General features: G+C 29.8%; 1 protein-coding gene across 1 annotated transcript in view; it reads left to right on the top strand.

The window, feature by feature from the left end:
• Positions 1-15,299, top strand: part of LOC136271902 (uncharacterized) — a 205,086-nt gene that overhangs the window by 78,844 nt on the left and 110,943 nt on the right. Inside the window, exons 18-22 of the mRNA XM_066072479.1 lie at positions 4,270-4,302; positions 5,976-6,008; positions 6,926-6,958; positions 10,121-10,153; positions 11,160-11,192. Of these exons, the coding sequence (XP_065928551.1) occupies positions 4,270-4,302; positions 5,976-6,008; positions 6,926-6,958; positions 10,121-10,153; positions 11,160-11,192 (165 nt within the window). The remainder of the gene's footprint in view (positions 1-4,269; positions 4,303-5,975; positions 6,009-6,925; positions 6,959-10,120; positions 10,154-11,159; positions 11,193-15,299) is intronic.

Here is a 15,299-nt window from a genome sequence, read left to right as displayed (position 1 = left end):
CTTTTTTTCCATGATTTATTTTTTAGATCTTTGCTTGTCAAACTTACATATTTTATCAGAAAATGATCATGATGAAATGTAAAGCATATGCATAGATTATTAATTACATGCATTCACCTATCCACAATACATTTTCTTTAATTTTTATTAGGTCTTCCGAATTAACCGTAATACAATTATTTTGAAAAGTGCTTAAAGAGGTTTGCTCCTCATTTTCGGGGTAGCAATTTTGGGTCATCTCTGGTCTGCAAATTCTGCATCACATAATAATTCTAGTAGTATATTAATATTTTACAATGCCATTTTAATTTTACAAGTGGTATTTGGATGATTACTATTATTCCAGGCACCAACCTCCTGAATATGTTTATTTACTGATTTTTAAGCTTGATAATATGTTGCGCTATGTTGTTTTAATGAACTTTACTGAAAAAAACCCTGTCCGATCTTGATGTATGTCCTTATATCATAACTTTAATAATCGAACTTGACAAACCTATCGTTTATAGATTGGCAATGTTTATACATGTATTTCTTTGACTTTCGTGGATTACTTACCTTTGTTCACTACGAAAGTTGCCTCTATTTACAATGTTAAAAATAAACAAATCACAATTTTAGAATATATATACAATGATCGAAAACAACATGTGATAAAACTTCCTCCTTTACAAAATCAATTCTACAGGGGTTTTTATTACTTTTGTTTTATCTTTTATCAAAATCATTCTTCATCACAAAACATACCCATTTTGATACTCGTATCGTATAAATACATCTTCTGTGTAATAAGCATAGTTTTACATACATGAAAAAAAATACTATTGTACATATTAAATTTATTGTGCTATAATTTTATTAATTAGTATTCATCATAAACATACATCGTATTACTGTATCATATATCTTATATAAAAAATATGGTACTTCATATACTGTTTTGAAATTATAGAAAGTTTCCAACTTTTTATAAAAATCGTTTTTATTTCTACCAATACTGGTGATAATTACATTCTGGAGAAAAAGAGTATTTTTAAGCTTGTGCCTTAGATCTTGCTCACACATTCTTTTTTCACAATTCTACATTTCATTTTATATTTATATATTGTAAAACTAATGAAAGACAAAAAGTTATTCAAAAAAGAAGTTTTCTCGCTAATTTCATTGTAAAAACCTAGTACAACAATTTTCCATGTGACGTCAAATTTAAAGTAAATGCTCATTCTCTCCCAGATATGTTTGACAAAAGGTGTTTCATATCCTCGTTAACATTGTACACTTTGCACAATGGAAAGACAGTTTTGTTCCATTTACTGACACATACATTATTGTTCAATATACCATGAAGCAGTTTGTCATTAAATTCTGAGATTCTTTTTTCATACATTTCTTTGATTTTTGCAACATACACATTTTCCCATAGACATAATGTGTCGTTAAAAACTTTTCTCCATCTATTTTGGTATATTGGTTTTTGAAACTTTTTATCAATAAACATTGAATAATAAAAATTACTTTTAACATGTTTAACTGAATTTACGGTATTGTTTCGAAATTAAAATGACACACAATGTTTGATTTTGACGTATTTTGAATAGCTGCAGTCAAATTTTTCTTTATAAAGTTTAACTTTAAATGCTTTTCTAAGCATGATATATTCACATAAGATGTTGTTTTTTCTAACCAGTTTTTGTGTAAAGTACATCATATCATAAAACTCTCCATTTTCATCAAAAATATCTTTAACATACATTCTACTTTTTATCCAATTTTCAAAACATAGTGGTTTATTTTTATACTGGAAAAGGTCACAGTTCCATATAAATTGACTCAGGAATTCGTCTCTATTTAGCGTATTCACATTTTTTTGTTTTTTACATCTGTTAAAAGCTGAAAATACATTTCCGTAAAAAAACAGGAAGTTTCAGCATTTTGAAAAATGATGATTCCCAAATTTAGTATTCTGTTGGTTTTAAAATAACAGAGATATATAGTTTATATTGTCTCATAACTGCACTAAGTCTCTATGTGTAACACTGTTTTCATTTAATATTCTACTTATCCATGACGCTTTGGCAGCATGGAATTTGCTGTCAGTATCAATAACACCTATTCCACCTTGTTCAGTTTTGCCAGTTACAGTATTTCTTTTAATTCGGTCTCGCTTTTTCCAAATAAAGTTATATTTAAGTTTTTCTTACTTTTTAATTTGAGCGAGTATTTTTGTTTTCAGGAGAGAAAGAAAGATAGAGAGAGATTGAGATTTTATTAAATTGTACCATTAATGTTAAATGCGAATGCTTTAATAGATATCTGTTTGCAGAATATACATTAAGTAAGCATGCTCTTTTCATACAATTACTTTGGCAAAATGAATACAAACCATGTTGTTTTTAAACTGTGGGGGGGGGGGGGGGGGGTCTGCTTTCGAAATGAACAAAAATGGCATGGATATGTTTACACATTAAATACAGTGAACACGATGCATTTAATGGTTAGGCATGCATCATAGAATTTTTATATACTTTTGTGATCTTTTGTGAATGAGTGTAGGGGTTTTATACGAAAGCCGAGAAGGCTCATTCGAGATTCAAGATTCGACATACGAGATTCGACATTCGAGATTCAAGATTCGAAATTCGAGATTCAATATCTAAATTAACCAATCAAATCATGGATCTGTAACCTGTATCCTTGCAACATCAAACTGTTCAAAATAAAGTTCCTTCGTGCGCGCTTTTTCCTACAAATAGATGTCTTAATAGATCTTATATAGCGGTTATAAAATTGTTAAACTAATATTGACATTCATGAATTAACCCCACAAAGTATAAACAGTTAAATTAGTGATAACACTGTAGGCTTTGCTAATCTAAGTGTTTTTATTGTTGCATATGAAATACGATAAGATATGATAAATCATTGCGTTATTTGATATTTTCAATAACATTTTAATGTTTACTCGGGGTAAAATACATAGACTAGTCCATACACAGTTTATGACAAATCGGGGATCTAATTAAGTGACAATATAATATGTCACACAAGGGGTGTAGTCTGTCTTTGTGCACACATTGCCACAAGCAGCGAATACTCACCGGTAATTGCATGATGATATTGATTGTTATAAAATTGAACGTTTGGAAACGGTTAAAAAAAATATAAAAATTTTAAAACTTTGAAAATTTCAAATGTACAAATGTATCATCTTTTAACTGCTGTTGGATTTGAAAAATCTTTCCAGCTTTATTAAATATACGTACACAAGGAATATTTGTGTCAATCTTTATCTTGATATGATATGTTAAGTGTTTAGGCAATAAACGAAGAAAAAAGATTTTAAAAAACTCATCTTTTTTATCAGTCCACAGTAAAATATACTTAGTTACATTGTTATACTTTTGTGATATTTTAAGGAACTTGCTTGCTCATTTTTATAAGATAATATTTCTTATAAAATTATAAAATTCTTCTTTCAAAAAGCATTAAAATGACTAATGACACGAACAGTTGGTATTGTCAAATTTTTGGGACAACCAATCTCTTCTTCAGGACACAAAAAATTACATGGGATAAAAACAAGGAATACAAAATATAACACAACATCTACGAGGTTTATTCGTAAAATACATGCATTGAGACAGCTCGAATCTTTTCCTTTCTAAATGTACATTTTTGGTGAGAATCGGTATAAATTTGGAGAAACTCCAACAAATAATTAAACAAAGTTAATAAAAATAAGAATAAAAATAGGCCTGATAGAACATGTTTTTATATTTTGTATACGACTGTAGATAAACAAGTCGGTGGCCAGGTTACACGGCTCGGGCATGAACTCGGAGATTAAAAATCTAAACATCTACTTACTAAGCGTCCGCAGAATAACAGTTAATGATAAAAAAATCAAATTACATATGATTTTTTTAGATTTGCTATTTTGCGACTTATTTTTTTTAACAAGATTCACTAATGTTTGAGTTAAAACCCGGATATGGTACAAGTATTTATATTAAGCAATGAAAATCAGATAAAGAGTTGACAATGAATTTTGACGTCAAGACGGCGTAGCGAATATACATCAAACTGTTGGAAATATCAGATAAAAGACCTTTAAGGCCACGCAATTTCTTAAACCAGTGTAACAAAAGCATAGCGAGAGCCTGTTAGCATAGAATACTTTCAACATAGCAGATGAAATAACTGGATGTGAAAAATACATTGATCCTGTTCGATAAATGTTTTAAATTCAAACAACATTTTGCATTTCAGCTATGGCTGTTGGAGATAACAATATCGCTATAGGTAAATATGGTTAAATTATATGCATGTTCAAATATGATATACATCAGATCAGGTTAGATAATATGTCAATATTTCCTTTTTTTAAATAAATGTCTGTGATATAGTTGCAATCAATTCGTATGTATATCGTGTGTCAAAGGTGCAATATTGATTTACATCCTTCTTCTGAAGAAGGATGTAAATCCAAAAAGCGCTAGTGAATAGAAACTTTGGAACTGTTCATTTTCTTTTTTTGATTATTTATACTATGTGATATCACCTTTCACTCATTTTGGATTATATATATATATATAGTCTTACTATGGCCGTCATTCTTCTGTCCGTACATGCAATTGCTTCACAAACTTTCAGATAGCGACTTCTCAACAATTATGTTTAGATTTTTACTCGTATGTAGTGAATATTTTTAAAAACAAAAATGAAGTATTTATATAAATTATTTAAAGTTAAATTACAATAAAGGATATTTAGTTTTGTTCTTATTTATTTTCAGTCAATTCCAAATTTTATTTATTATTGTATAATACAAATGTACCCAAATAAAGATAAAATGGGAGATTCTTAAATTTATTTGTACAGAAATTAGTATACAAGGAATAACAACATTTTCTAACTATACCATGATTTATGACCTTACACCTTACTTTTGGCGTACTTTGACACCACACCTTTATGATTTGTCTATGACGTTAAAGATTATAACATAAGTCAGAGTTTAAATTATTTAATTCTTTTAATCTTTTTCTCCAAATCCATAAAATTGGTGCATTTACAACACGTATTACATGTATATTAACATTTAAAATTTTTGTTTTAAACTGTAATAACATATCATTTATTATTTTATTAAATATATGTTAGTTAATTTTTTTAAAAAAAATACATTACAGTATAACGTTTATTTTTGATGCAACATCAAAATGTCTTAATTTTATACATGTAATGGGGATCTGCAAAGGGTAAAAATAGGTAATAAACAACGATTACTTTAAGGTCAAGATCTAGTAAATGAAAGGAGCCTACAGGTTCATAAAATTTAAGATATAAATTCTGTTATTGATGCTTCATAACAATAGCTTTGTTTGATAGGGTGTACCGGGGCTAAAATTGTTGGTTAACACAATGAAAAACCATGTATTAAACTGTCATTCTCAATGAAATATGAAGGAATTGATGAAAACGTTTCGGAGTTTTATCCATTTTTGACGAATACAATATATCTAGAATGCCTACAGTCTCCCCCAAAACGGAATTAAACAAGCTTTTGACCTCCTCTTTAAAATGATGTCAAATTGAATATAGGTATCGGGATTACTTTTCCCATGATTTAACATAGAATGTCAAGAAATTGTTTAATTTTCTACACAATTCCTTTAAAGCCGTAAAGTACGGGGAAAAATTCTTCGAATCAATTATGACGTCATAATGGTTCTATCACCAAAAAGACATTCTAGAATAATTTACTAGATCTTGACCTTAATGAAGAAGGCGTAATAAATGCATGTAACAACTGCTCTGTTGGGTTTTGTTTTCCACGATGCACTAGTGCTATGGTTATATCTCTCATGTGAATGTTATGTTTGCTTTGATGATATGTTATTTTGAGCGAAATATATAAATATCATATATAACAACTTTTCAAGTTAACTGATACAATTTTTGTTTAATTTCAGTCTCAGCAACAGGAAAAAACAATGTTGTTACAGGTAAAGACAGTAAAATGTCCCAGTAAACACAGTTTAGGTTTTGTAAATAAATATATTTATACAACAATGATCATCTTGAAAGTTTCAGATCAAGGATACATATGCTAGGCCAATAAACTGTTTCAAAAAGCATTAAAATGACTAATGACACGAACAGTTGGTATTGTCAAATTTTTGGGACAACCAATCTCTTCTTCAGGACACAAAAAATTACATGGGATAAAAACAAGGAATACAAAATATAACACAACATCTACGAGGTTTATTCGTAAATTACATGCATTGAGACAGCTCGAATCTTTTCCTTTCTAAATGTACATTTTTGGTGAGAATCGGTATAAATTTGGAGAAACTCCAACAAATAATTAAACAAAGTTAATAAAAATAAGAATAAAAATAGGCCTGATAGAACATGTTTTTATATTTTGTATACGACTGTAGATAAACAAGTCGGTGGCCAGGTTACACGGCTCGGGCATGAACTCGGAGATTAAAAATCTAAACATCTACTTACTAAGCGTCCGCAGAATAACAGTTAATGATAAAAAAAATCAAATTACATATGATTTTTTTAGTTTTGCTATTTTGCGACTTATTTTTTTTAACAAGATTCACTAATGTTTGAGTTAAAACCCGGATATGGTACAAGTATTTATATTAAGCAATGAAAATCAGATAAAGAGTTGACAATGAATTTTGACGTCAAGACGGCGTAGCGGATATACATCAAACTGTTGGAAATACCAGAAAAAAGACCTTTAAGGCCACGCAATTTCTTAAACCAGTGTAACAAAAGCATAGCGAGAGCCTGTTAGCATAGAATACTTTCAACATAGCAGATGAAATAACTGGATGTGAAAAATACATTGATCCTGTTCGATAAATGTTTTAAATTCAAACAACATTTTGCATTTCAGCTATGGCTGTTGGAGATAACAATATCGCTATAGGTAAATATGGTTAAATTATATGCATGTTCAAATATGATATACATCAAATCAGGTTAGATAATATGTCAATATTTCCTTTTTTTAAATAAATGTCTGTGATATAGTTGCAATCAATTCGTATGTATATCGTGTGTCAAAGGTGCAATATTGATTTACATCCTTCTTCTGAAGAAGGATGTAAATCCAAAAAGCGCTAGTGAATAGAAACTTTGGAACTGTTCATTTTCTTTTTCTTTTTTTGATTATTTATACTGTGTGATATCACCTTTCACTCATTTTGGATTATATATATATATAGTCTTACTATAGCCGTCATTCTTCTGTCCGTACATGCAATTGCTTCACAAACTTTCAGATAGCGACTTCTCAACAATTATGTTTAGATTTTTACTCGTATGTAGTGAATATTTTTAAAAACAAAAATGAAGTATTTATATAAATTATTTAAAGTTAAATTACAATAAAGGATATTTAGTTTTATTCTTATTTATTTTCAGTCAATTCCAAATTTTATTTATTATTGTATAATACAAATGTACCCAAATAAAGATAAAATGGGAGATTCTTAAATTTATTTGTACAGAAATTAGTATACAAGGAATAACAACATTTTCTAACTATACCATGATTTATGACCTTACACCTTACTTTTGGCGTACTTTGACACCACACCTTTATGATTTGTCTATGACGTTAAAGATCATAACATAAGTCAGAGTTTAAATTATTTAATTCTTTGTGTATGTATATCGTGTGTCAAAGGTGCAATATTTGGAACCTGAAGAACTTAAATATTTTTACATCATTAATATTTGATTGAAATCATAAATTCATATGTTGCGTTACATTTACAATAAACCAAACATATATGGCAAATATTACTTTTCTTATTATTACGATCACCAAACATGATCTTAAAATAGGAGGGGGTCTTATTGTTATTCTGAATCGCTTTTCAAAATATTATCTTATGAAAATGAGCAAGCAAGTTCCTTAAAATATCACAAAAGTATAACAATGTAACTAAGTATATTTTACTGTGGACTGATAGAAAAGATGAGTTTTTTAAAATCTTTTTTTCTTCGTTTATTGCCTAAACACTTAACATATCATATCAAGATAAAGATTGACACAAATATTCCTTTTGTACGTATATTTAATAAAGCTGGAAAGATTTTTCAAATCCAACAGCAGTTAAAAGATGATACATTTGTACATTTGAAATTTTCAAAGTTTTAAATTTTTAATATTTTTTTAACCGTTTCCAAACGTTCAATTTTATAACAATCAATATCATCATGCAATTACCGGTGAGTATTCGCTGCTTGTGGCAATGTGTGCACAAAGACAGACTACACCCCTTGTGTGACATATTATATTGTCACTTAATTAGATCCCCGATTTGTCATAAACTGTGTATGGACTAGTCTATGTATTTTACCCCGAGTAAACATTAAAATGTTATTGAAAATATCAAATAACGCAATGATTTATCATATCTTATCGTATTTCATATGCAACAATAAAAACACGTGTACACTAAAGCCACTTTGAGGAACTCTGACGTGTACCTGGGTACAAGGCTTGTTGTGTAAATCTTTTGTATATCTTGTATATGCTGTGTTTGCTCCAGGGTTTTTGCTCTAGCTGAGCAAACAATATACTGTATTTAAATATACCCAAACATATACAGAAAACCAAACCAGGGTCAGGGGTTCTTGTGTCAGGACTTGGATCTAATGATTATGTATATAAATACATTAATTCTCTAAAAATCCTTAATCTGCTCCTGGATATTAAGCAGATGAACTAAGTTCGAGAGTGTCTCTTCTAAAATTGAGAATTGTATTGGCCATGGGTCAGGGGGTTATGTGTAAGGGTGGGGTTCTAGTGAATAAAAAGTTTAATATGCCCTTCCTCGCTCTTGAATATTAAGCAAATAAACGTTAAGAACATAGTTATGACGAGGAAGAGTGCCTCTTCCAAAATTGCGTACATGGTCATTGGGTCGGGGGGTTCTGGTTTTACGACGGGGCTCTAAATTAATACAATAATTCGTTGAAAATATTCTACATAAAAAAGTAAATGGACGACACTCGCCATCTTGGATTTATGTATTTGATACATTTACACGCTAAACTTATCAAAAGCAACAGAAGATGATACGAATTATCCATGTAATAACTTAGGAGATCCAAACGCATATGATAAACCAGGAAAGGTATTTTTGCGGATGCTTTGCTTTCTTTAGATTTATTATACGGTTTTGGAACATCTCAGTGATTGCTTTCGATACATTTAGATTCGTACGTATTCGTACTTCATATATTTCGGCCAAATACGTTTATTATGCGGCACATATGAAGTCAGACGATAGGGATAAGTACTTTTATTATTTTCCAAAATATATTTTTTCAGAAATGTTCATGAAATTTAAAGAACTTGTTTAAAAAATAGCGTGAACCGAGGACCCCTTATAAATCCAAGATGGCGAGTAACTTCTCTTTACTGTTTTTATAAACACATTTAAGTGACTAATAGTTCAAAATATTAATCATGTTACTTAAAGTAGGAGAAATATTTTGAAAAGCGACTGAAAGTCATTTGAATCCCATCCTCATATTCAGATAAGATAAAAAAAAAAGGTCATTTTGCCTTTTAATAATCGGACGAAAGATCTCCTCGTTGCTTTCAACGAGATAGTGTCCAGTAATTTTATTATGTAATATTATAATTAACTTTTATTATTTGTTATAAAATTAGAGTCTTTAGTTGGAAATCAAAACATTATAATAACAAAAAATACTTATGGGAAACACGGGGGTCTACAGTTTCTAACAAAAGACGCTACAGCCTAAAGGAAAAAGAATGATACATGTAATAGTGTAATTATTACATGAATAATAAAAATAATTATCAGAAAGTTACTTGTTTAAAGTGGAAATATCATAATAATAAAATAATACTGAAGAAAAAAAAATACCGAAGAAAAATACGATTGAGTTTAAATTCCAACGATATTGAAAAAGTATAAAAGTAAACATATGTTACGTAACGAAATATGTAAACTATTGTCACTAGCTTTAACATTAAAAAAAGAAGTATAAGTATAAATATCTTACACAACGTACTTAATATATAAATAAATATGTATATTTTCAGCCACTGCTGAAGGAGAAGATAATGTCTCTGAAGGTATTTATGAATAAATTATTAATATGTTTTACGGTGCTACCGTTCTGGCGAGCGCAGCAAGAATTACACATACCTTGCATCATTGTCAATCTAGTACGTGTTATTATAGTATCAACGAACGTCAAAGAATTTTTGAGAGAGTGTTGCTCTACAATAAGTATGCAAAATGTACTAATTTTAATGGTTACGATACATTCAGACCAACACCTCACCCCTCTCCCCAGAGAGAGAGGAAGAGAGAGAGAGAGAGAGAGAGAGAGAGAGAGAGAGAGAGAGAGAGAGAGAGAGAGAGAGACCAGTCCCTGTTTGATGTGTGTAATTTCCCACTTTTGAATTTAATATTTTGACTATATGCAATATCAACATTAATTTTTTAACTGTTTATTTTTTCTTTTTATCTCTTTTTATTCAGTTCAAAATATCCTATTGTTTATTTCCTCCCTATTCATATACTTACCTGCCTACTGTACATGCATGCATAATTAGCTTAAAAATGGATCGATAAGACAGTAAAGTATGGCTCTTGCTAGTATATATTTATATAACCTCTATATTAAAAAGAATTAAAAACAAATCATATGTCAATGAGGCAGGTGTTGCAGTCTATACTTAATTAAATAATATTAGTACACGCATTACAGATGTTTGATCCACCTCTAAATGTATCGGGAGAAATATACCGCAAGAGCACTGTAACGTCATCCATGACTTTGTTTGTCTTTATTTACTTATCAAAACGTATCTTCAAACCTTAAGACACCATAAATTACGAGTTAAAAGTCGGCCATATTTGGCATAGCACCACGGGTGAAAACATTAGAGAACATTATGGGACGTAGACAAAAATTTTTGTTTGATAAACGGTAGGTTTAGCTCGTTCATTTTCCCGCGCACACTGGTTCTTAAAGCTCGCTTCGCTGCACTCGCTATCAACGAAAAACAAATATTCAAAATGAATCCTGAAGGCAATTATTTTGAATCTGAGAAATTGTTTTTGCTATTACAGCACGTGCTGAAGGAACACGTAATGAAGCTGTTGGTAATTATTTTTTTTTATCTGTAGATGCATATTACACAAAGGTTAACGGTTTCACCGTTAAACCAAGCGCATATTTTTATGCTTTGAAACGCAGACAGTAGGTTTCAACTGCCAAATCAAATCATAAGCAAAGGTTAAACCAAACATCGCGTGCTCAGTTTACATTATGACGTCATGTTTCTTACGTAAAACGTAAATGTTGTGTCTTCGGAAATAGCCGAAGAAAAGTACGTGATTCCAATTATTTTTTATTTCTTCTTTCAATACAGTATGGTTATCTATTTCATGAATTTACTTAATTAACTTAATGTTCTGTTTATACTTTATTCAGTGTCAAAGGATGGGTTCTTTGATTAATGTTCTCATTTTCCCTCTGATACTTGGATTTTTATTAGTGTAATTTCTTGATTATAACGCTGTTGAAATTTATCTGGTTTGCAAAGGCAATTATTTTAACTTAAATTAATTTCCATCAAAAACGTGGAAAGTTTTAAGTAGATTTAATGGACAATAAACATATAGTGTAGAACAGCCCCATCTATTTAATTACTGAGTTAACTGTTTCGAACAAATTGACGACCAAAATTGCGGCGCCCATTAGCTGGAAGAAAGTTTTCCAGCCCTTAGTACCCCGTGGCGCTCGATAATATATCTTTTCAAATTCGGGACACATACAGATGATTCCAATATCTGTCATCAAGCTTATGTCTAATACATTGTCGAACAACATTGCTTTCTGTAACAAATTAAAAACCATAATCCTACTGTAATCCCCGACCCCCGTCCCCTGTCATATGTTGTATGTCTTGAACTTACCGGGTGGTTAATACATAATATACATGACAATTGTTTTATATTTACTGCCAACTATTAAATCTGAAGTTTCCAACATGACACCCCTTAATTATTCATTGAGCTGTATTCATAGAATGTATATCCAAACCTTCTTCTACCTTAAATCTCCATTTGATTCATAGTTTCGATAAAACACAAACAACAGCTGATATACATAGAAATATGATAAGTTTTGACTCCTTGTTTTTATAGTTTCCATTAAGATGCAATTTAAAAATAATATTGTAAGATTTCTTATTTATTATATACCAATCAATTTTCCATTCTTGATACTGTCAATTTTACAGAGTGTGATCCGATTTTCCAGATCACCACAGTGTGGTTTTTCAATTCCGTATCACCACTCTCTGAAACTGATGACGTTGTACGAACTAAATTACGTCTTTTTTAGCACGTTTTAAAAAAGATGAGTTTCAAAATAGCATTGTTTTATAAGTAAACGTCATACAGTTGATTTTAAAAACAGAGTTTTGTTATCAAAACTTTAAAATAGGCATGAATATATAATAAATTTGCATGACAACTCGACGTGATCCGACCCTTTGAATCAAGTTAATGTTATGATAATATATATCTATCAATTAACATCGTTCTTTGAACAAATTTCAAAATTGATGATATAAATTGTATTTCTTTTTTCTATAGGTTTTGTATGTTTTATGTGTGTTAACAATCTAATTTTTGATTTTTTTTTAACGTCATCGTCCAGATAAAGTGTCGAACGCTTCAAATTAAAATAAATATAAATTGTATTGAAAATTGATATTTAAATTCATTTAGTCACTACCGGTAAAAGTGAATGAAGAAAACAATTAGTCTGTGTTTCATATTTTTCATACGGACTCTTAAACTTTATTACCATTTCATGTGAGTGCATACCTCAAAATGAGCAAACAATGAACAAATAATAGACAGACGCGAAATTGTGCGCAATAAATGAACGCACTGAAACATAATTAGGGCTTAAACTCCGCTAAACTGTTATATAAAACGGCTAAAATCAGTCAATAAGTATTTTTTTACTGATTTAGTGGAAGATTTATGGGTCTGACAAGGTATCCTATACGATAGATAACGTAGGAAAAGAAATATTTTTTGACTGGCACATGTACAGAGTAGCAAACTTTAATTAACCTATGACTGTAGAATGCGATTCAAATTTTCAAAAGTCAAAGAAATACACTACAATACGAATACGAATAGCCGTGTTAATGCAAAACCAGCTGCTGTTTGCATATCGCTATCGTACAAAAACCGATTATGGCCACATTATTTTTTTTTTCGTACATGTAAAAAGAATTTCGAGATAATGAATTTGTAATTACTAGGACATATCAGGTCATTGTGAGAAAATATCTTTTACTATTAATTCACTTTATGCTTTACAGCCCCTCAGTATTCATGTTTATACAATGAATATATCATAGACATGTGCAAGTGGAACAGGAGAATAAACAATATACTTAACTTATGGTAACATATCATTTCGTAGTTTTAAACTATCATTCATATAGTTTCCAAGATTATTCATAATTTTGACATTTCCCGGGCTTTTAAGCTGCGGAAGTTTGAAAATTGAAGGTCTCCTCCAAAAATAAAAGAGGTTTAATATATTTTTTTACGCAAAATATCATACAAAAGACACACCAATGAAAATCAACTTCCACACAACTAGTATAACGATAATACGTTTTCTCTGATTGTTTGTGGTTCTATCAAATCGACCAATTTCGACAGCAAGATTTTGAGAATACATTTTATTTTTAAAAATGCATTTTTTGAAACTTTACAGGTGTGGGTTTTATAAGGTAGTTTTGAAAGCAATGATGCGAAATAATGTATCGATAAAATGAACATTTACTTGAGTTTTCAATACATGCAAACATTTCTTGTTTTGCTTTGTCAAATATTCTTTGTTTGATAACACATAATGTACCTTTATTGCATCTTTGTGCGTTCCATATTTCGTTAAAATCTAAGTCAATCAAACAATTTTTAACATCAGACACCCAATTAATTTCTTTATAATTCATAACATCTTCAAACAATTTATCAAAGTAATTTAACAAAATACAGTTGTTGGAATGCATTAATTTACGCCAGTATTTGATTAGTGCGAGTTTTCCGTGATAAACAAAGGGAACCTTTCCAGCTATGCATAAACAGCTGCTCTATACGTAGATTTCTTAACAAACAATATATGTTCACAAAAATCTTAGTGTATTCTTTTAACTTTTAAACCCTTCTGTGTACACTATATCTCGGAGCCATAATAAACAATTGGACCTACATGTATATAACAATTTAACAAAAATAACAAAGTTTTAAGGTTTAGATAGTTACATGTTTTTGACATTTTTCTTCAATAAGAACGTAGCTTTTCTGGCTTAAAAAGCTTTTCAGCTTTCAAAAATGTATTATTAAACTTGAAAACTATACCTAGATGTGTAAAATTTACAACACTTTCTATATTTGGGTTTCTGAAAACCCAATTTCATCAATTTTTACCTTCCCACCCTTCCGAAAAATCACGATTTATGATTTAGCAACATTCACCACAAATTTCCATAATGATACAATATAATATTCATTCAATTCATCTAAAAGATTTTGAAGTCCTTCGATCAATTCAGAGAAAAGAACCACAACATCAGCACAAACCAATGTAAGTAAGTTCAATGATAAAATTTCATAGGGCAAACATTGCGATTAAAATAAAAATCATCTCAAGGTCATTCACATACATATTAGAAAGAAATGGCGAGAGAACCTCACCCTGCATTAATCCAGTGCTATTACAAAAAAATACTCAGTATTTTCCCATTCATAGTAACACATGCTTTAACATTATTAGACATTAATTTTAATAGCATTCAACAGTTTTTCCCTTTATTCCTACTTGTGACAAATTAAACCATAATTTCGATCTGTCGATAGAATCAAATCCTTTTCTAAAATCAATAAAAGCGCAATATAAACGTTTACTTTTAGAGGGTGTATTTGTAATAATAGAATGCAGTGCATAATATGCATTGCATGTACCATAGTTTGGTTTAAAACCAAATTACGCATCTGTAATAACATTATTATCAAAAGACCAATTTAAGTCGTGAGTTCAGCATAGCAGTAGAAAGTGTTGATTAAAATCAACCACAAAAATTTCTTTTTATGTTTTCCCGTAAATAATTCATACATGTATGGATGTCATTTCATGATATGTTTCTTCCACATTTCATATGGAAATATAATAAA

This window comes from Magallana gigas, chromosome 9, assembly GCF_963853765.1.
Source record: "Magallana gigas chromosome 9, xbMagGiga1.1, whole genome shotgun sequence".
NCBI classification, from domain to species: Eukaryota; Metazoa; Mollusca; class Bivalvia; order Ostreida; family Ostreidae; genus Magallana; species Magallana gigas.
This window is presented reverse-complemented; position numbering and strand designations above follow the sequence as displayed.